Genomic DNA, 22,138 nt, shown 5'->3' with positions numbered 1-22,138 from the left:
GTCATCACCTTTGCAAATCAAGGTCAATCATTCAAACACGGAGGGTAATCATTTTAATGAAAAGAGACTATTAAGAAAAAGAAGCCTTCAAAAGCACAGAATATCACATCGTGTTTCGTCTTGAATTATAAAGTTGTGTAGTAGCTTATTAATGACTAGTGCACTTGGAATAATTAATTGAACTACTCTGTATGAAGCTGGTAATATGCCTACTTGAAACGCTCTGTGGGTGATATGGGCTACATGTTCAGAATATTAATGATTCGTTAATTATCACCGTTTAAAATGCATTCAGTGAATAATTCACACACATGGCAGCAACCCATCTGATGTTATTTCTGAAAAGAGAATAGAACTACAACATTGGACTGGTTTTACAGGTTATTTATAAGAGTGATAACGCCCCCTGGTGGCCAGTAAGACTGTCACATCCACTGCCATCCGACACGATACGCGTGAACAGACAATAATGGTGAAAACAATTATTAATAAATTGTGTTCAATAAATTAATTTATTTATTAGTTGATGAATTCAGAATGCAGTTTCAAAACCAGAGACAACTGCAAACAAATTCTGTAGACTTTTTTAATTAGCATGGCAAGGTGAATTTAGTGGATAAGCATCAACCTTGAAGTGTTTTTTTTTTTCCCAATGCTATATAAAATTTCATTCATAATTTGTTATAGGATGTGTAGACATGTTGTGCATATTTTCTTGGGGCCAGTATAGGCTTATTTGAAGAATTATTTATTTGCAATGCTATCCTTGTATTAACATAAATAATGCATATTTTATAATAAAATATAACAGTAAGCCATGAGTAATGACTCAAGTGTAAATACATCCTATAAAGAAACTACTAATAATCTGGATCAGTATTGTAAAGTGAAAAACATGACAACTCCCTAATATTGACTTAAGTCATTGTAAGCTTTTGAGGTTTTTTTTTATAAGGTTTTGAATAGTAGTAAAGATGGTAATATTAGTGACTTTGAATTAGTCATTAGACCTGTGTCTTCCCATGATCATGATCCAAATAACTAGTTCCTTTAGAAAGATGTAGTAACCTAACACTTGAATCATTACCATCCAAAACTTTACAAAAACCTCAATGACTTCAGTCAATACTGACAAAACTGATCCAAATTAGTATTAGTAATTCCTTTAGAAGGATGTAGTAACACTCGATTCATTACTAATGGGTTACTGTTACCTTATATTATGCATTATTAATATTAACTATGAACCTGTAGTCTTCAGTGAGGTATGAAAAATAGTTCCTGAATCCTGATTAGCTTATCAGCTAACAGTTAGCTGATTAGCTACCACATTCAACTGAGCGCAGTTCTTTAATCAGTGTTAGTTAATGTTAGTTATTAGAATGTTAATAGTGTGTTACGCATTTGTTCCTCTGTAGTTATTCATTAGCACACTGTATAGGCCCAGTGTGATGTTCCTGCACTGAGTATTTATAGCTGTACCTGTGTGGGACAGAGTCTGTCTGTGTGTGTGTGCAATGCGCTTCTGGATCTGTTACTGACCAGGGAACTAAATATAGTCCGGCTTGGACAACAACATGTGAATCTCACAGACATCTGCTCACACTGGAGATTCTCCAGTTGTGACTGTCCTTCGGTCAGCTGTTAACTAATCCACACTGTTTAGTTACGGCACTGTTTAGTCCACGTCTGTGCAACTAAGGTGAGTCCCTGCAGTGTGTGTGTGAATGTCAGATTTACTTGAATCAGCAATGCAACAAACTGGACGTTTAAATAAAAGGCTTCTGCTGATGGTCTACAGCTTTTTGCTACACTGTTAGACCTTACCAGGTTTTTTACAGTAAAATATTAACTTATTATTATTATTATTATTATTATTAAACTTATTAGTTTTAGTGCATTTTTACAACACTGTTGCCAGTAATTTACTGTAAAAATGCACTAAAACTAATAAGTTGTATTTTGTAGTTAACTTGAGTTTTAGTGCATTTTTACAGTTGCCAGTATTTTACTGTAAAAAAAACTGGTAAGGTCTAACAGTGTAGGTTAAGATGTTTAATTTCTTGAATGTTAGGCCTGTTTATCGAGAGGTCAAATGCAACAAGGGTTGCAACAATTAAGGGATTTTAAAAAATCTAGTTTAAAATACACTTGCTAAGTTCTTAGAAATGTAGTCTTTGTATTCATGTTGGCTTCGGAAATTACTTTGAAAGGATCAAACTTTAATGACTGTAAAATAGTTTAAAGTAAAAAAGACACTTTAGATCTGCAAAACTTCTTTAAGTCTTCAAAAATATATTTATTTACACTAATAGTGCATGCACATCTCATTATTTAAAAAAAAGGACATTTTTAAATATCATTTTGAATGTGAAAAGTTTTTTTTAATATCATGAGTTAATAACCTGTAATTGGGGAGTCACATCATTTAATCTTACACCACAAATTTACAACCTAAACTAACATTCTAAAAAAATATATATATTTTAAAATAATTCCTGAGCTTTATAAACAGTAATTTTGTAAAGTCATGGTCTGCATGAGTACTCTCTGTGATGTCATTTCCTGTTGTTTTTCCTGTTTATTCAAAAAGAATAATCTGTGATTCTGAATGCCAGTATCCACACCGGCGGCAACTGACACACACACTCTCCTCAAACATTGTGAAGCACAACCCACGTAAAGTTGATAATTCTGTGAATGACTGCAATTGCAGATTTTGAACAGAGATGGCGACAAACAGGAAAAACTGCGGACTGCAGCTTTAAATATAAAAGAGTTAAAGTTATAGTTCTCTTTGAAATTAATTTTTGATATGTTTTATATTACCTCAAGGGCATCCAAGATGTAGGTGTCTTTGTTTCCACTGTATTTTCAATTTTGATATTTTTCGGTCAAACCGTTGTCGTCTGTCAGTCATATAATGCAGGTTTTGGTGGTCCACCCTGGGTTCACCTCAAAGAGCATGCACAGAGAAGTCAAAATTAAACATGATTTAATGACTCGTAAATGTAAGTACACATTGGTGGCCTAAGACAGTGTTTCCCAACCCTGTTCCTGGCGGCACACCAACACTGCGCGTATTCTTTGTCTCCCTTATCAAACACACCTGATTCAACCCATCAGCTCATAATCAGGTGGGTTAATGAGCTGATGGGTTGAATCGGGTGTGTTTGATTAGGGAGACAAAGAATACACGCAGTGTTGGTGTGCCGCCAGGAACAGGGTTGGGAAACACGAAACGGGCGGTTTGTGTGAGAAAACGAACAGTATTTATATCGTTTTTACCTCGTGTAACCACAGCCATGTCCAACTGATCTGAAAGCACGGGCGCTTCGGTCTGCGCATGCGCCGGAAGTGATCACTTGCGTGTGTACGTCACAGATTTCGGAAGATTTACCTTTCACTGTGAAGATCTAAACATATTTAGATATATTGGAAATCGCAATGGAAGACGATTTTGATATATATCTAAATATGTTTTTTTTTTATAACTTACAACAACGCGTGTCATTTTTCCCAGTTCTTTTCAAAGACATTCTCTTTGACTCTCAAAAGGTATGTCAATTTTTCCATCTCAAAGATTTCCTGGACAATTTCCAACCACTGTTCCTGTTTCGGGATATTAATATTGAGCCAATTTCTCGTGACCGCTTTCTTACTGGATGCAAGTAATATTTTAGTCAAATACAGATCTTCTTTCCTTACGACCTCCTCAATATTCCCTAGGTACATCACTAGACAAGTGTTTGGGATTTCATATCCCAAAACATTTTTAACAACTAGGTTAACATTTTGCCAGTATGTCCCGACAGTTCCAGAAGATGTGTGCATGGTCTGATTCCACATTCCCGCACAATCTCCAGAGTTGCCTCGATTATATTTTCGGTGTTATGAAATAACGAACCAAGTTTTTCCAGCAGAACTTATCTAAACATGTTTAGTGAAAGTATAGCTTAAAATGAGCCTAGTGTCCCCTGGTGTGGACAAGGCCTGAAAGGTTGAGAAGCACTGACATAAGATTAATCTGAAGCATCTGATCTTTTCTTTTCATTCCCAAGGACCTGGATCAATGGAAAGAAGCCCGAATGTGTAATATGAGTGTGTGCTGAAGAGAGACACTGTTGGACATTGCCTGTTGTGATCTGATCTGATGTAATCTGAAGTGATGGTGTTGTCGGATAACGCAGTGATCGGCCGAGGCCTGAACAGTCCTGACCCGCTGGTGCGCGAGGCCTATTTGATGGCGTATGACTACATCAACTATGTGACGGTGAAACCCGGCGTCTCGTTGGGTTCGGCCCCGTCCGAAGCCTCGGCCGCGCTGAGACACGCCGGAGACGAGCTCCTCAATCGCTTCCCAATCTTCTTTCGGCGCTGGCCTCGTGTTTTCCAGGACGTTTCGGAGCGGACGGCCTGCGCGACCCTGGTGTCGATCCTGGACGAGCACTTCGCCCCCTCTCGGCGCCGAGAGCTGGCCTGGAGCGCGGTGCTGTCCGTGTTCGTGCTGGCCGGACAACTGGCTCTACACTGCCAGGAGAGGGGCATGTCTGCGGTCCTGCCCCAGATCCAGGAGTGTGTGGGCAGTTACGTAGAGAGAGTCGTCTGCCCCGAGATCAGGGACCGAGGAGGATGGGTAAGTGTCGAGGGGCACAGATCTGTTCTTCTGGTTAAAGGTGCTGTGTGTCACTTTTGATAAAAATACCAGGTAACAACACTTTATTTTACAGTGTCCTTGTAACAAATGTTACACATACGTACTATAGTAATAACAGTAAATTATGCATAATTACATGCGACTTACCCTAACCAAATCCTAATCCTATAGATCAATTTTCAATTGGTAAACATGGTGACGTTTTTGTGGGCGGAGCTTAGGTGGAGGCAGAACAATCCCTCTGGCCGCTTCCCTGATGCTATGACTGGAGAAAATCAGATTTTATATTAATGTGCAAGGTTACTCAGTGTCCAGGACCGCGATTGTTATTTGCAAATGTTAATTTTAACGGACGGACCCAGATTGGCCGACCCGTAGACGCTCACTCAATGGATGGACGATCTGACAGGTTTAACGTTAATGCTACCTCCGGTTGAGTGGCCTGTCTTATACACCTATCCAATAGAGAAACTAATAAATAACAATAATTGAATCTCCTTATTATATAGTTGTCACAGTTCGGGTTTGTGTTTTCCTGGTTCACCACTAGAGGTCATCTTTCCCCACTGTGTCAGTCACATTAGAAACTGCATTTCCCACAATCCTTGTCTGTTCTCATCATTGTTCATTGCACCCAGCTGTCACCCATTATGATTGTTAGTCTGTGTGTATAGACCCTTTTACAGTTGGTAAACATGGTGACGTTTTTTGTGGGCGGAGCTTAGGTGGAGGCAGAAAGATCCTTCTGGCCACTTCACTAACGCTAGTTAGCAAGGATCGTTAGCTTGTTTTTTAACAATGACTGGAGAAAATCCGATGTTATCTTAATGTGTAAGGTCACTCACTCTCCAGGACCGCGATTGTTATTTCCAAAAGTTATTTTTAACGGACAGAACCAGATTGGCCGACCTGTAGCCGCCTACACGCTCACTCAATGCATGGACGATCTGACAGGATTAACGTACGTTACCTCGGTTGAGTGGCCTGACTTCTACACCTACCTTATAGAGAAACCGATCGTAAAGAGAAACTGAGGGCATATAAATCTTTAGATTTATGTACAAGACTTGTGTGTACGATCCGCAGTTCTGCCGAGCCAGCGCCGAGACCACGACAATGTAAAGAGTGACATTACAGTGCGATTTTAATGATGTGAATATTTTCTAGAAATAAAAGTTCCAGATACAGCATATTCAATTTTCATCAATTCTTGCACCGAACAACACAACAAGATGACATTTAATAATAGTAACAATTATTTAAGCTCCTTATTATGTAGCCGAATCTGCGCTGTTTTGTATTGGCCGCCTCCAGTTTTCACTTTGTTTTGCCTCCAGCTAGCGCCGTGACGTAACTGTGACGTCGGCGCAAAAGGGGTCTATAAGTACCCTGCTTGTTTAGTGTTTGCTACGGAGTCCTTATCTACTATCACACCACATCTGAGGTCTGTTTCTGTCTGCACATTGTTCTTTGTGTTTTGGATTGCTTAATTGGGATGTTGACCCCTACCTGGACTGTTTTGTGAGTAACGGATTTCCCTATTAAAATTTGTTCCATTATTGGATCTTCTGTGTTCCTTGAGTGTGGATTGTGTCAGAAGGTCTCCGTCAATGTCAAGATCCAGCAGTACGGGGTTCTGTGTTCCCTCCCAGGCCAAAGGGAGGAAGGGAGCAGTATCGAGCGGGAGTCCTCAAGTCAGAGAGGCGGAGCCTTGCATTAACATTTTTTAATGTTTTGCATTGTGGGCCGTCAGTCTGAAGAAGCCGTGGCGGCTCGTGGATGCCCTATGGACTATCTGCTTCGCCCTGGCCGCCCGATGGACTGTCTGCTTCGCCCTGGCCGCCCGATGGACTGTCTGCTTCGCCCTGGCCGCCCGATGGACTGTCTGCTTCGCCCTTGCTGCCTGTTGGACTGTCTGCTTCATTCTGGCTGCCCAATGGACTCTCTGTTTCGTCATGACCGCCAGCTAAGCATCACTCCTTGTTTCGGTTCCCCTTCATGGACCTGGCCCACTATCCCTCTCCCTGGTCCTCCACCGTTCCACCTCCCTCCTGGACTCTTGTATTCTTTTGTGTGGTGTCTTGGAGCGTCTGGTAGCCACTACGTACTTGTTATGTCACAGGTTATGTCACAGTATGGGTTTGTGTTTACCTAGTTCACCACTAGAGGTCATCTTTCCCCACAGTGTCAGTCACATTAGAAACTGCATTTCCCACAATCCCTCATCGTTGTTCATTGCACCCAGCTGTCACCCATTATGATTGTTAGTCTGTGTGTATAAGTACCCTGCTTGTTTAGTGTTTGTTACAGAGTCCTTATCTATTATCACAGCACATCTGAGGTCTGTTTCTGTCTGCACATTGTTCTTTGTGTTTTGGATTGCTTAATTGGGATGTTGACCCTTACCTGGACTGTTTTGTGAGTAACGAATTTCCCTATTAAAATGTATTCCATTATTGGATCTTCTGTGTTCCTTGAGTGTGGATTGTGTCAGAAGGTCTCCGCCAATGTCAAGATCCAGCAGTACGGGGTTCTGTGTTCCCTCCCAGGCCAAAGGGAGGAAGGGAGCAGTATCGGGCGGGAGTCCTCAAGTCAGAGAGGCGGAGCCTTGCATTAACATTTTTTAATGTTTTGCATTGTGGGCCGTCAGTCTGAAGAAGCCGTGGCGGCTCGTGGATGCCCTATGGACTATCTGCTTCGCCCTGGCCGCCCGATGGACTGTCTGCTTCGCACTTGCTGCCTGATGGACTGTCTGCTTCATTCTGGCTGCCCAATGGACTCTCTGTTTCGTCCTGACCGCCAGGCGCCAGCTAAGCATCACTCCTTGTTTCGGTTCCCCTTCATGGACCTGGCCCACTATCCCTCTCCCTGGTCCTCCACCGTTCCACCTCCCTCCTGGACTCTTGTATTCTTTTGTGTGGTGTCTTGGAGCGTCTGGTAGCCACTACGTACTTGTTATGTCACAGGTTATGTCACAGTATGGGTTTGTGTTTACCTAGTTCACAACTAGAGGTCATCTTTCCCCACAGTGTCAGTCACATTAGAAACTGCATTTCCCACAATCCCTCATTGTTGTTCATTGCACCCAGCTGTCACCCATTATGATTGTTAGTCTGTGTGTATAAGTACCCTGCTTGTTTAGTGTTTGTTACAGAGTCCTTATCTATTATCACACCACATCTGAGGTCTGTTTCTGTCTGCTCATTGTTCTTTGTGTTTTGGATTGCTTACACACAAATACACACAAACTTTTTTTTATGGATTTGAGGATTTTTGTGGTTGGAATTTTAAAAAGTTGCAAATTCCTTTACGCATAGCAAACAAAAATTACACATAGAAAACCTAAAAATGCTCAAAATTCAAACTAAAAATGTTAATGAGCATAAATCTTGATTTCACATATCGTTTGCATTCTGAAATTCTTTACACAACACAAGTACATGTTGCATTACAGACACCTGGGCCAACTTTTGTTGTTACATTGTACTTACCCTGACTGAAAAATTTGCCAAAAAAAAAATATACCTTATTTATTTACTTACCCACACACAAGAGCATTGGGGCAGTACCCTTAAAAAGATAACTTTGGGCCTTATCTGCCCCTAAAATGTGTGTATTAATACATTAGCAGGGGCGTAGAATTTAGTAGGGACGTGTCCCTACAAATATCCAGTGACACTGATTCATCCCTAGCAATAATTTCGATCAAAACTTAAAATATATTTATTTACTGATGTCCCCGTCCCCACCAATTTCTAAATCAAACCTATGCCACTAGTAAATATGTACCCTTCAGATCCTCTCCAAGCGATTGGATGGATTCGAGGAGATCTGTAGTTGACATTTAAAAACAAAACTATTTTATAATGTCTACATGATGTGTATCTTCTGAATGCTGAAGAACTGATTATAGAACCCGGAAATAGCACATTTGCCTCATATAGAGCTATAAGGCCATCTAGTGGCAAGACTCATAAAATATCATGTTATATAATTTTTTCCACACAAGAGGTCAGCAGAGACAATATACAGTAAAAGAAAGGGCAGAGACACCCAATGTGGGACTTTTTGTGTTTAAAAAAAAAAGTTTCTGCACGTATTGGAGTTATTTTGTATCATTGATAAGATGTGAAGTTGAAAGATGTAAAGAATGTGCTTAAATTATATTAAAAGGGCACCTATTATGCCCCTTTTTACAAGATGTAATATTGGTCTCTGGTGTCCCTAGAATGTATTTGTGAAGTTTCAGCTCAAAGTTAATTCATTATAACCATTTGAAAATGTCATTTTGGGGCTTTAAAATGATCTGTTTCGGGGGTATACGGCTTTAAATGCAAATGAGCTGCATATCCCCGCTCTGCCTTTGGATGAGGGCGTAACTTGATACCTATCATGGCCGTCGGTAAGCAGAAGGGCTAAGAGAGTGAGACGCGCTGTTTTGAATGTCATTCAGCCGTACGTTTGAATCGGAATATATAAATAGTACGAAGAGACTCCGGCAGAATAAACACAAATGAGAATGGACCAGTATGTCTCGGTATGGTTATTTGATACATTTATGTACTTATAGAGTTGTTGTAATCGCGTCCCATTTGCAATTATGGATGTGGAAGACACACACACACACACACACACTAATGCTAGCGCAATTTTTCTGAAATTACATACACATACTGTGAAGTTTGCTACTACAAGCGAAATTACATTTATGCGAGGGACCTGTGGCGTCATGTTTACTTGTCATACGGGTGCTTCTGTGGCAAATGTGAGGAGATGGCTAACTTACAGAACAACAACATATATCCAGTTTTTAATACAATATCTTTAAATATATATATACAAACGTGTGGTTGCACACTATACAAACAAGGTTTAAATTATATAATGTTAGCCTACACAGACATCCTACGACGACAACAACTTTAGACGCATTTGTTGTTGAATTGGCTGACATTGACTGAAAAGACTATTTGCTCAAAAATCATAAAATACACTTACTGTTACTGGATGTGACGGTGGATCAGTAGATGACGATCCACACTTGAGGATTAACTTTTAAGCCACAACAACAGGATTAACCCACGAGTCCACGACAGAACATTTGTTTCCAAGAGACATTACCGGCTGTCGTCAGATCACCGAGGGCGGGGTCTAGGCCACAACCACACTGTCAATCAAACCCCTTTCTCACTTTCTACGTCACAAAGAGCTGAATCTCAGAACAGCTCGTTCTGAGGCAGTGCATATGATTTATTGAGATTGTAAAAAAAAAAAATTATCATTCTAGGGTGGTTTTGCTCCCACACTGCCAACACACATTTATGTTCAAACACCATGCAAAAGTGAATTTTCCATAATAGGTGCCCTTTAAATTATTGATAAAATCTAGTAATTTAGACAGGGAGGGGGGAGGGGGAGGCAATGTTAGTATGGCATCTTTAGGAGCAAATTGCATCAGTGGTAACTGGCCTTTTCCCTCTAGGACTAATACTAATGCTATGATTTGAGCAAAACAAGCATGATTTATAGTCAGACATTCATGGTTTTTCATGCTTCGTGGGACATATTTTATGATCATATTTATATTTATTTATTATCACTACCATATTTGAGTAACTGAAAATTATTTGTTAGAAAATATGTAGTGCTGTTGTAAACTGCACTTAAAAAATAACATTTTATTCACCTTATGCGGGAGCAGCCATTTTTAACTTAAATGTAAATGTGCAAGGCTTCCGGTGTTATTTTAACCTTGTGTTGTAAACTGATATTTGTTATATGATTTATTATTATTATTTATTAAATTCATAAATCATTCAGCAAATATTTTTCCCGTTTACTGCAGTTGTCTTTTATTATTGTTAATAATATTTTTATTACATATCTAACTTTGTGTTTTGCTCTCAGTCAGGTTTTATCACTCGTTTTGGCGAGAAGCAGAATCTTGAAGACCAGGTGAAGCGGGCTTGCTGCTGGTCTCTGCTCTTGCTGTGTTTTGGGATCTTATCCTACTTTGTATGGACGAAAAGGAAAACTTAGATAACAGCGCCATCTGCTGACAAACTGTAATAAAGACACTCGTGATTCGCTTGGTTGTGGTAAGCATAGGTTATGTACATAGATGCCGCCCCACTCACGTCAGCGCGCCCGCCATCTTGCAACAGTCAGCATGTCGTCAGTCACTGTAATCAATGATTCAACAAGCTCAAATCATCTGCTGAAGTCTATTTCATAAATATATACTCGTCTAAGGGTTGCAGACACTCAGTAAACTTGCTCTTGGACGTTCACAGACCGGTTTTGGCCGTTCCAATATGGCGGAAACGGACGCTAAGAGGCATCAATGTATAATATACCTACGGTGGTAAGATCATGATAGCATAAGTATTACTAGTTTTAAAGCTATAAACATAAATTGTCATACAATGCTGTGTTGTGTTATTAACAGTTAAGAATAAAACTTCATTTTTTTAATTCAGGTTCTAGTCAGCTAATTATAACAGCCCTAAGTCCAATTATGACTTAAATTTTATTTTTATTTTTTTGCTGTACATGATGGAAACTTCTCTCATAACCTCCCTTTGATATTAAAGGGTTTGCTCAATCTAAATGGAAAGATTTCTTTTTTTGTGTTTTACAGGATAAATTCAGTAAATTACTCTATATTCAACGCTTATGGTCACTACCTAATTACCAGCTGGGTTATTAGTTTTGATAACATAACACTAATATCATGAACTAAGAAAAGTCATATATATTTTTCTGCATCAAAAAAACAACTCCAAAATAACCTTTTCACTATTTTTTTTAAATGCATTAATATGCATAGAAATGATAAAAGATTAAATATTGGTCAACAGAACCCTGTTGAATGGGCTTAACATTCCTCTAATCATGCATGAAGGATTATGAAACTTATGACTGGTAATGTAAACATACTTTGGCATGATAATGTTAACTCAACCAGTGATGTCTGGAGGCAAACTCGACAGGTTTGACGAGGATCTGTGACCAGTAAAGAATGAAGATGGGTTCAGTTGAGTGCAAACTAAATAAAGAGGAAGACGTTCTAACAGAAGAAAAAGCCTTTTAATAAAATCTTAACATTGAAAAAAAGTTCAAAGCCGTCCTTAAGACAAGAACGGGTATCGTAATTCATGTATAGGGATTTTCATGTACTCAGGGTTTTATACGTTAACGGTGCAGTTAAAGAGGAAGACATCTTAACAGAAGAAAATGACTTTTAATGACAACTGTACAAACAAGAGACAAGAACAAAATTGACTTTTTTTTCGCGAAATGATACAGCTTGGAAAAACGACACGTATATTAAGAGATCTAAGCCAGCTCTTCTTCTCCCTCCTCCTCAAACTCGCCTTCCTCTTCCGCGGTGGCGTCCTGATACTGCTGATACTCGGACACCAGGTCGTTCATGTTGCTCTCGGCCTCGGTGAACTCCATCTCATCCATGCCTTCTCCCGTGTACCAATGGAGGAAAGCTTTGCGCCGGAACATGGCTGTGAACTGCTCGGAAATGCGCTTGAAGAGCTCCTGGATGGCAGTGCTGTTCCCGATGAAGGTGGCGGCCATTTTGAGCCCGCGAGGCGGGATGTCGCAAACGGCGGTTTTGACGTTGTTTGGGATCCACTCGACGAAGTAGCTGCTGTTCTTGTTCTGAACGTTGAGCATCTGCTCGTCGACTTCCTTCATGGACATGCGGCCACGGAAGATAGCGGCGACCGTGAGGTAGCGTCCGTGGCGCGGGTCGCAAGCCGCCATCATGTTCTTGGCGTCGAACATTTGCTGAGTGAGCTCTGGTACGGTTAGGGAACGGTACTGTTGGCTCCCCCTGCTGGTGAGAGGAGCGAAGCCAGGCATGAAGAAGTGGAGGCGAGGGAAAGGCACCATGTTTACGGCTAGCTTGCGCAGATCAGCGTTTAGCTGGCCGGGGAAACGCAGGCAAGTGGTGACGCCGCTCATAGTAGCGGACACGAGATGGTTCAGATCGCCGTATGACGGAGTGGTGAGTTTAAGTGTGCGGAAGCAGATGTCGTACAGCGCTTCGTTGTCGATACAATAGGTCTCGTCTGTGTTCTCAACCAGTTGATGCACAGAGAGTGTGGCGTTGTAGGGCTCCACCACGGTGTCGGACACTTTAGGCGAGGGAACCACGCTAAAGGTGTTCATGATGCGGTCGGGATACTCCTCGCGGATCTTGCTGATGAGGAGCGTTCCCATTCCGGAGCCGGTTCCTCCACCTAGAGAGTGTGTGAGCTGGAAGCCCTGTAGGCAATCACAGCTTTCGGCTTCTTTACGAACCACGTCCAGGACCGAGTCCACCAGCTCCGCCCCCTCCGTGTAGTGGCCTTTAGCCCAGTTGTTTCCAGCACCACTCTGACCTGTTGGAAAAGATTTAAAACATCCTTATTTTGAACAAATATGGAATTTTGTTTTAATAAATAAGTTATGTTGTCAAAGATATAAACACTGAAATATCGGAAACGGCTCTTTCTGCAGTATTGATGCACCATCGCTTCTCTATGACAGCGAATTGACACACACCCGCCTTCTGTCATCACTCATCTAATTCGTTCCGGTTGAATAGTGGATAATTTCACCACTTAATTTGCATGCACCACTGATCTATGGAGGTTGCACTCTCATAAAGCCATAAGAACCAAATTGACTTTTCAAAACGATCAAATGCATGCAAAAATGTCGACGTGCCCGTCTTGCAGAGTATTTAGGTGAACAACCAGTTTTGGAACGTAAATAGTTGATAAAACGCAAGTTGTGTAACAGTAACACCTGCTGCTGTCATGATTACTTGTTAATTAAACATGCAATCATGTTAAAGAACAAAAGACAGAGAATATCAGTCGCTAATCTGGTTTTATAATTAATTGTAAGCATTAATCTGTTTTTTTTTTTTAAATGAAACCTATCCAGTGTACATTTGATTACTTTAGTATTCAGTTAAGAAAGGCTACACAAATGAGTGTTAGGAAACCTGAAAAACTTAAAGCCATGTTTATTTAATTCATCTCTTTATTCAATTGTGTTTATTTGTGCTATCATTTGCAATTTGTTTATTTATTCTCACTTTATTACTGACTTTTTTTTCTTCTTCTTTTGGGTGGGTAAATTTAGTTCAATGATTCAAATAAAGCCTCCCTGTTAAGTGTGTAAGAACGATTACAACAAAATTGCCAAAATTTTTAACTAAACAACTGTGGTATCAAAAAACGGTATGAAATATTGATTTTTTTCAAGGTATCATACCAAATTTGCGAGTATAGCGACAACACGATCAATAACAATACCCACCGAAAACAAAGTTGTCTGGCCTGAAGACCTGGCCGAAGGGTCCGGACCTCACAGAGTCCATGGTTCCAGGCTCCAAATCCACCAACACAGCACGGGGCACGTATTTGCCTCCTAAAACATGATAACACCAGGTTTATATGGTTTCCATATAAAAAAAATCCTAATGTGCACTCACACTTATTAGTATTGATATGTGGACGTACCCGATGCCTCATTGTAATAGACATTGATCCTGTCGAGCTGGAGGTCGCTGTCACCATGATATGTGCCGGTGGGATCAATACCATGCTCATCACTGATAACCTCCCAGAACTACAGGATATAATACACATTATTAGTGACTTGAGTAGATTGTGCTTAAGGCTGTAGGCAACAATCAACAACAATATTATCATCAGTAATGCAGATTTAAAATCAAAAATGTATTTGTTCAGATTGTGGACTGAAAATGACTATTCAGTGTGGCACCATGACAGCTACGAGGGATAGACTTAATGAGTTATTTCAATGTTATCTGCTGTAAAAAATAAAATAAAATAAAAAATAAAAAATTGTATAAAGCTCCTAAATCACTTCTTTTTGTCTACTTAAATTTCTTGGAAAAATATTTGTATTGTTTCATAAGCAGAACACCAAAAATAATTATATAATAGTAGGTATAACCCACTGAAGGTTTTGATTTTATGTGAATAATTTTATGTTTTATATGAATAATGTCTTTATTTCTTTAAAACTATGTTACCCTTTTAAAATATTCACCGAGTGGGCTTAACAAAAGGAGCCAACTGTTCACAAACTCCCACTCATATTTCACATTAACATGCTTTTAGGCATCATACGTTATATACATGAACTTTTGTACAAAACGGTACAAAATCGTTACTTATAATGCGCTTTTATACATTTTAATTTCGGTTACAATTTATTATAACGTCAATAACAAATGAGCTTTTTTTAAATTCCTCCCGCGCAAAACTCGCGCGCGCGCCACGCGCACCGGTTGGCTGAAATCCATTTCCGGCGCGCTCATACCCTAATCGATTTATAGGGCGTCTACATTTCTGAAATAAATAAATATTCATCCAAATTAACAGGCCGGTGCTATAAGATGTTCATTTTTGTAATATTTAGTTCGATTATTTCCTTAAATCTGGGATATGGCTATATTTAGACTGCACTTACACGTTCACTTCCTTTTGTCGCACTGCAGTGAATCTCACAAAGGGAAGCTCCCAGACAGACGCCGCCGGCGAGACGAACAATTGACATGGGAAAAATATATATTTCTATACATTTTGGCCAACTGCTAAAATACACAATCTTTGAAAATCTTTTAATCGTTTCAATCTAACCAAATAAACCCGAACGAGGAAGCACATGTATGACCTAGATTTCATTCAAACGAGATTAGGAATATGTTGGATGTGAACAATCCAAAACATTAGAGAAAATATTAACGGTTCGATTTTTTTTTTCATATTTCATTACATATTCTACTCTATAAACACTAATACCAAATATTAAACCAACAACAACTGCACGTTTCGATTAAAAACATAATAATATAAACAAATAAAAAAAACAAACCTTGGCTCCAATCTGGTTACCGCACTGTCCGGCTTGAAGATGCACGATTTCCCTCATTTTCACTCTTGGGTAATAAGATTTGAGGCAGCAACTAACCTTCGTTCTTTCTTCAACTGGTTGGGGAAAAACGCTTCCCCCATATAAATAGACCCATGAAGCCCCGCCCCCGGACACACAAAGTTAGGATGTCTCAGAGAACACCATTAGCTGTCTGTCTAAAGCCCGCCCACAACTCTATCATTCTATCCAATCACAGTAGAGACAGAGAATGCTGATTAGCCCTAAACGACTGTCAATCAAATTTGATGTTAACGTGTGATTTTCTGCGGCAGCGCTGTTTTGTATTTAAAAAAAAAGGAGAATAGTTGACATACCACAGATGCAAAGCCCTGTAATGAAGCTGGACATTTAAAAAACACTTCTTTGTTTATGAAATGTTCTGTGTTCCCAGGCTTAGTATAATAACAGGAAGTATAATTTAATATGATTCTATTTACATGAAAAAAAAACATAAATAGGCTATCGTAAATATTAAAATTTATAAGAAATTAAAAATGTAAGCTTTGTTGAATAGATAATTTAGCAAAAACAGAATAACCTATAAGTGTTAAATACAAATATTATACATTGCTGTTAATTTGTCCTGTGTTTACTACACAGAGCACTTGTTTGTTTCATTATATTGAGTAGTGCTACTAGAAGCAAGTGTACAGAGCCAGAGATGAAGATGTCTAGTGATGTTTTAACAACATGAAGCCCTTATAGTGCCAGTTACGTTTCTCAGAGCTAAGGTTAAAGAGATAGTTCAGCTAACAATGAAAAGTCTGTCATTATTTACTCACAAACCTTCCTAACACAAATGAAGCTATTTTTTATTAAATCGTAGAGATTTCTGTCTGCTGTATGCAATATAAGCCGTGTGTATACCATGGTTTAACCCCAACTTTATGAAGCGACACCAGAAACACAATTTACGACTTTATTAACAAAATATTAATCTCTAAGTTATGAGTTCTCTAATGTTGTCTTTACTGCCGTCATGGGGCTTGAAAGCGGTGGTTGCGTAGCCTGTCAATGGAGGGACAGAAATCTCTCAGATTTAATAAAAAATATCTTAATTTGTGCTTCGAAGATGAACGAACGACTTATGGGTTTGGATAGACATTTGCGCAAGTGATTAAAGACAGAATATTCATGTTTGGGTGAACTATCCCTTCAAATGTCTTGTGTGTATGAGTAAGTGCAGAAGAGAGAAATGTAATTGTATTGGGGTTTTATGTTACACAGGCCGACACATCTCTGGTATGGGTGCAGTTGTATTCTTCAAAACTAATCTGGAGAGGGAATGCGTGGTAATGGCACAGTTGCTGTGACTTAAACCTGGAGAATGAGGGTTTGCCCCAGTCCTGCTGCATCATGGGTAAAGTCCTCGGGGTTTCAGAGGGCTGGCCGGATAAGACTGCAGATACTGTTACACAAGCAGATGGTACAGTACACTGATGCATTCGGCTTTCATTTTTATTTGAAATGAGGCTACTCATGTACTCATTGTTTCACGATTAAAATAGGTTAATTACAGTGAGTACTTGCAGATCACTCGTGGCAGTTTCATGAAGGCTTTTCTGTATTAATGAGTTCCAGTTTGGTCAATTTGGTCAAAATCTATTGCCCGTCTTTTCGTTCCAAACCCATATGACTTCTTTATATTGCGATTAATCGCATCCAAAATAAAAGTTTGCATATGTACTGTGTTGTATATATAAATACATATGCATGAATATATTTAAGAAATACTTCCATGTATATACTATACATAATTTATAAATATTTTAGATTTAAATAACATATTTTTCTTAAATATATACATGCATATGTGTGTATTCATATTTATACACAGCACACACACATATATTATGTAAACACAGACGTTTATTTTGGATGTGATTAATCGTCGCAAATCCCTTTTCCAAACCCATAAGACTTTTTTCTTATGTTGAACACATTGGGAATGCTTTTTGCACGCTGACAAAAGAGAGATAAAGAATGAGGAATAGGTCTATAATATATATGCAGTAATAAATTTGATGTGCCGTTTCCCAGGGAAGGTGTGAGTAAAAGAGGGTGGAGATGAAAAGTGAAAACAAACATCATATTTGTGAGATCTAATATATATTAGACAGAATCAGTGTTCAATCAACATAGTCGTTATTTTGAATGTAAAATTCACCATATTTGTTTTGGTAAAGCATGTTATAGATCTTACTGTAAACAATTCATGCATGTCAATGTTTTGTTTTATAAAATAGTTTTTCATCTCATGTTGTTCAATCTAAATGTCATAACTTCGCAGAGAAAGGGATAGTTCACCCTAAAATGAAAATGAAGTCATAATTTACTCACCCTCCCTGGTGTTGTTCTAATGCCGTATGCCCTTTTTTTCTTTTATAAACAAAAGGAGATTTTTTTTATATAATGGCAGTGAATAGCAACCCGCATCAAGCTTTTAAAAGAAAGAGACAAAAGTATCACAGAATGATCCCATATTCCAAGTGTTCTGGGATTTATGATATGAAATTTAAAACACATTAAAAATGCATTAAGCCACAAAGGAGACACTGTTCCCGAGGCGGCTTTGCGGATTGCGGATAAGCAAATGTGCTTCGGATATGCGCCTAAATGTGGTCACAAAAATGTGGAGAGGATTAACGTAAACACAGTGAGTTATGTCTTGAGTAAACGTACACGGTTGAGAAAGAAAATGTAACAGTTTATTGGATCCATGCATTAGCTCTTAAAGTGACAGCGCCCTAATTATCCTGCTATCTGTGCCATTAGTGTTCATCAAACAACAAATAATAAATATCCCTCACTGCTCTTGACTGATTAACTTAAGTAATCTTTAATAAAGATTTATCTATATTTAATGTGCACAGTAAGAGTACGAAGTGTTGTATCATTTAACGAAGATGTTGAGCTTGGCCGTTGATCTATCTCACGACCAATTCGTACGAATTCGTACGAGTGATTAAAAAGTGGCTAATTCGTACTAATTCGTACGACCTCACTCGTACGAATTCATACGATTTGTCCAAACCCACGTAACGGTTATGTTTAGGGGCGGGGTCAGGGGTAGGTCATTCGTACAAATTCATACGAATTGGCTAATTCGTAAAACATGTACGATTTAGCAAAATCGTACTAATTTGTACGAGTGAGGTCGTCTGAATTGTTACGAATTAGCCACCTCGTAAAATTCGTACGAATTCCCGTGGATCTTCTCGTTCAGTCGCTCCGACTGGGTGAAATGAACAAAAATCGCGACACTAAACACAATCAGTGTACTTTCTTCTCTGAGGTGAATATATCCGTTGTGTTCGTCGCAACAAGAAGTTATTGGATTCAATTTTTTTTAGATATTAAACTCAGTGAAGAAACGGATAGTGTGATTTCTAGGCATTTTTTAAATGCTCCTTTCGTGCCCATAAAAGAAAGAAGGGCATACAACATTGGAACAGCATGAAATGATGATGACTGAATTTTAATTATAGGGTGAATTATCCTTTCATTTGAAAACCAGTTCACATTAATTTTTGAGTGCAATTTAATCAACAACTGTTGAATGTACATCACAATACGGAACAAAAGATCTGTTGCTACTAACGTTTTATCACGACGTAAATCAAAAATGTGAAAACTCGATCCTCCTCGGAAATGACTTTCCTTCTCTATAATGTCACCAGGTCATTTCAGTAATGTGTACCAATAATGGCAGATCGATAAAGTTCACTGTAAAAACCTATACCAAAATCTATTTAAAATACAATTATTGATGCGAACTATACTTCAAATCCATTAAGATATTTATCAGCATATTATTAAGCCTAAATTATTTTAATATCATAATTAGAAAGGATATGATAAGATATTTAAAGTATGCTTGCACTAGGTCCACTTTAACACAATCAAATATACTTCAGTTTATCTTTACACTGTAAAAAATATTGATGGTTTAACTTAAAAAAGTAAGTAACCTGGTTGCCTTAAACTTTTAAGTTCATTGAACTGGAAAAAGTGAGTTAATACAATGAAGGAGAATGATTTAATCATCAGAAACTCAAAATTATATGTTATCTGAACTAAATAAATTATTTAAGTTGATTTGACAAAAGAAAAAATGTTGTGATAACTACACCGTAAAAAATATTGTTGGTTTAACTTAAAAAAGTAAGTAACCTGGGTTGCCTTAAAATTTTAAGTTGATTGAACTGGAAAAAGTGAGTTAATACAATGAAGGAGATTAATTTAACCATCAGAAACTCAAAATAATAAGTTATCTCAACTAAATAAATTATTATAAAGTTGATTTGACAAAAGAAAATATGTTGTGATAACAAATCTTGAAAATATTTTTTTACAGTGAACTTCAGCACTATTAATGGATTATTAAAGTATATAATTCAAAATTTAGTTAGCACTTTATCAGTTTTGTACACCAAAAGTAAATTGCAGGATTTAGTACATAAATATGTGAATGTATTTGTATATAGCGTATTGCAATTTTAATAGTTTTCCATATTTTTTTTAGTGTCTCTATGGATAAAATCATGTTCTGCTTTAAAAAAAAAAAGAATGGTTAAATATCTTAGTTTCATTTGGAAATATGTGACATTATAAAAGGAAATATTTCACTCAGTGTCCATCTAGTGTTATTAATTATTAAGACTTATTAATTTCCCACACCCTGTCTCTCTTCACGCCTCTCTAGTCATCAAAATATATACGTCATTATAACATAATGATTCAAATTTAAGGCAAAACGTCTAATTTGACATTGTTAGAAGCAGTCATGAAAGTCTACTTTACTTAAGGTCAATTAAGTGGCCTTTTATTTCATCAACATTACACTCAATTACACTCAATGCAATTAAGCTCAATTGTTTTTCACAATGCGTGTCTTAAAAGAGGAGTATTTTCTTCTTTCACCACTTCTGTCGCATAAGAAGCTTTTTTTTTTGCCTGCTAAATTAATTATTTATGCCGCAGGGGAGCCAGAGCTGCACATTTAAGTTGTTACACTGTTTTGCTTGTCCATTATAATGGATCCATTACGGTGCACATGTGACACACTGCGGTCTGTGTTACACTATTGACTGCAGTCTCTGCCGGTCCAGCTAAAGCTATAGCATTAAACACTCAGGGTTTATAGATCTCATGATGATAAATCAGGCTTAAACTGATCCTGTGTTCCCAGCATGAAACATAAATTACATAAATAATTTAGGCCTACTGAATATACTTAGTACACTCTAAAAAACGCTGGGTTGTTTTAACCCAATTTTGGGTAAAATATGGACAAACCCAGCCATTGGGTTACATTTTTAAATTACATTTTTAACCCCCAAAATTGGGTTAAAACAACCCAGCATTTTTTAGAGTGTAAACATGAAATCAAAATGGACAGTTCTCGTTTTCTATGGGCTATTGCAGTGTTAATTCTGTATGATTTATCTGTGCACATCATTATTGTTCCTGCTAATGTTGAATCAGAATCAGTTCCTCTCGCAGCATCTCTACATCATCAGTGATGTGGGCGGGGCTATAACCTGTCACTCAACTGAGATCAGCCAATAGAAAACCACAAACCACAGTGAGTCTGTGTGAGTGAAAGAGAGAGAGTGTGTGTGTGTGTGTGTGTGTGTGAGAGAGAGAGAGAGAGAGAAAGAGAGAGAGAGAGAGAGAGAGAGAGAGAGAGAGAGAGAGAGAGAGAGAGAGAGAGAAAGAGAGAGAGAGAGAGGGGCTGCAGTTTTTCATTACTCATGATGAATAAGATCTCAACACAACATCTCTCATATGAACAGCTGTTTCTCAGAGCATCTGATGGGAAATTCACCAGATGATCCCACAGGATATCATGATCCACACGTCAATACGCCATTACAAGTAAATCCAGTGCTATATATATATATATATATATATATATATATATGTAAAATATAATGCATTACAACTGCAGTGTCCATGAAGCGCTGCGTCAGATGCATGAACTGATGTGTGTGATCGAGGAACTGTTGGTCTTTGTGTCTCCGCTGCCCTTCCCCCCACAGGATCCTGAGTCACACACACTTCATATTCACTCCCACAGTCAGCTGTTCTCACACACACAACTCAATGACCTCAAGACTATCTCTCTTTATCCAGCGATCAGGTTCAGGAACAGCTGACATGAGCTCATCTTTTGCCCTGGTATTGTATTTTAGGTCCACAGATGTAAAGGAAAAAACATATGTGATAAATGAGACAATAACTCAAAACCTAGAGATTATGTCTAGCATGTTGCTAAACTGACAATGCAAAACTGTAATGAGCTTAAAATACATCGCACACAACACAAACGCCCGGTTATAGACACTTTTCAGTAGCCCATTGAATATTGTTATGAAAGAAGTCTCTTCTGCTCATATGCTGCATTGATTTAATCAAAAATACAGCAAAACAGTAATATTGTGAAATATTACAATTTAAAATAATTATTTTCTATTTTAAAATGTAATTTATTCATGATAATTA

At 38.3% G+C, this 22,138-nt stretch overlaps 2 protein-coding genes and 1 long non-coding RNA gene across 4 annotated transcripts in view; 2 read left to right on the top strand and 1 right to left on the bottom strand.

Moving 5' to 3' along the window:
* The window catches only part of LOC148973614 (uncharacterized), a 543,652-nt gene that overhangs the window by 28,244 nt on the left and 493,270 nt on the right, over window positions 1-22,138 (top strand). The window lies entirely within an intron of this gene.
* On the top strand, window positions 4,065-11,135 carry bcl2l16 (BCL2 like 16). 2 transcript variants are annotated; one of them, XM_089119263.1, is made up of 2 exons: window positions 4,065-4,636; window positions 10,565-11,135. In XM_089119263.1, the coding sequence occupies exons 1-2, from the start codon at window positions 4,169-4,171 to the stop codon at window positions 10,694-10,696; spliced, it is 600 nt and encodes a 199-aa protein (XP_088975389.1). In that variant the 5' UTR covers window positions 4,065-4,168; the 3' UTR covers window positions 10,697-11,135. The 2 variants fall into 2 exon arrangements, 1 of the variants encoding a protein (XP_088975389.1); XR_016146436.1 differs by lacking the exon at window positions 4,065-4,636 and adding an exon at window positions 8,626-9,194 and having other exon boundaries at window positions 10,565-10,674.
* Window positions 11,725-15,643, bottom strand: tubb2b (tubulin, beta 2b). The gene is made up of 4 exons (XM_039674646.2): window positions 15,572-15,643; window positions 14,188-14,296; window positions 13,985-14,095; window positions 11,725-13,056 (listed from the first exon to the last, which is right to left on the bottom strand). Exons 1-4 carry the CDS (start codon window positions 15,626-15,628, stop codon window positions 11,996-11,998), a joined length of 1,338 nt encoding a protein of 445 aa, XP_039530580.1. The 5' UTR covers window positions 15,629-15,643; the 3' UTR covers window positions 11,725-11,995.

This window comes from Pimephales promelas, chromosome 14, assembly GCF_988280905.1.
Source record: "Pimephales promelas chromosome 14, fPimPro1.hap1.1, whole genome shotgun sequence".
NCBI lineage: Eukaryota > Metazoa > Chordata > Actinopteri > Cypriniformes > Leuciscidae > Pimephales > Pimephales promelas.
Note: the sequence above shows the minus strand (reverse complement) of the source record. Positions and strands in the feature narration are given on the sequence as shown.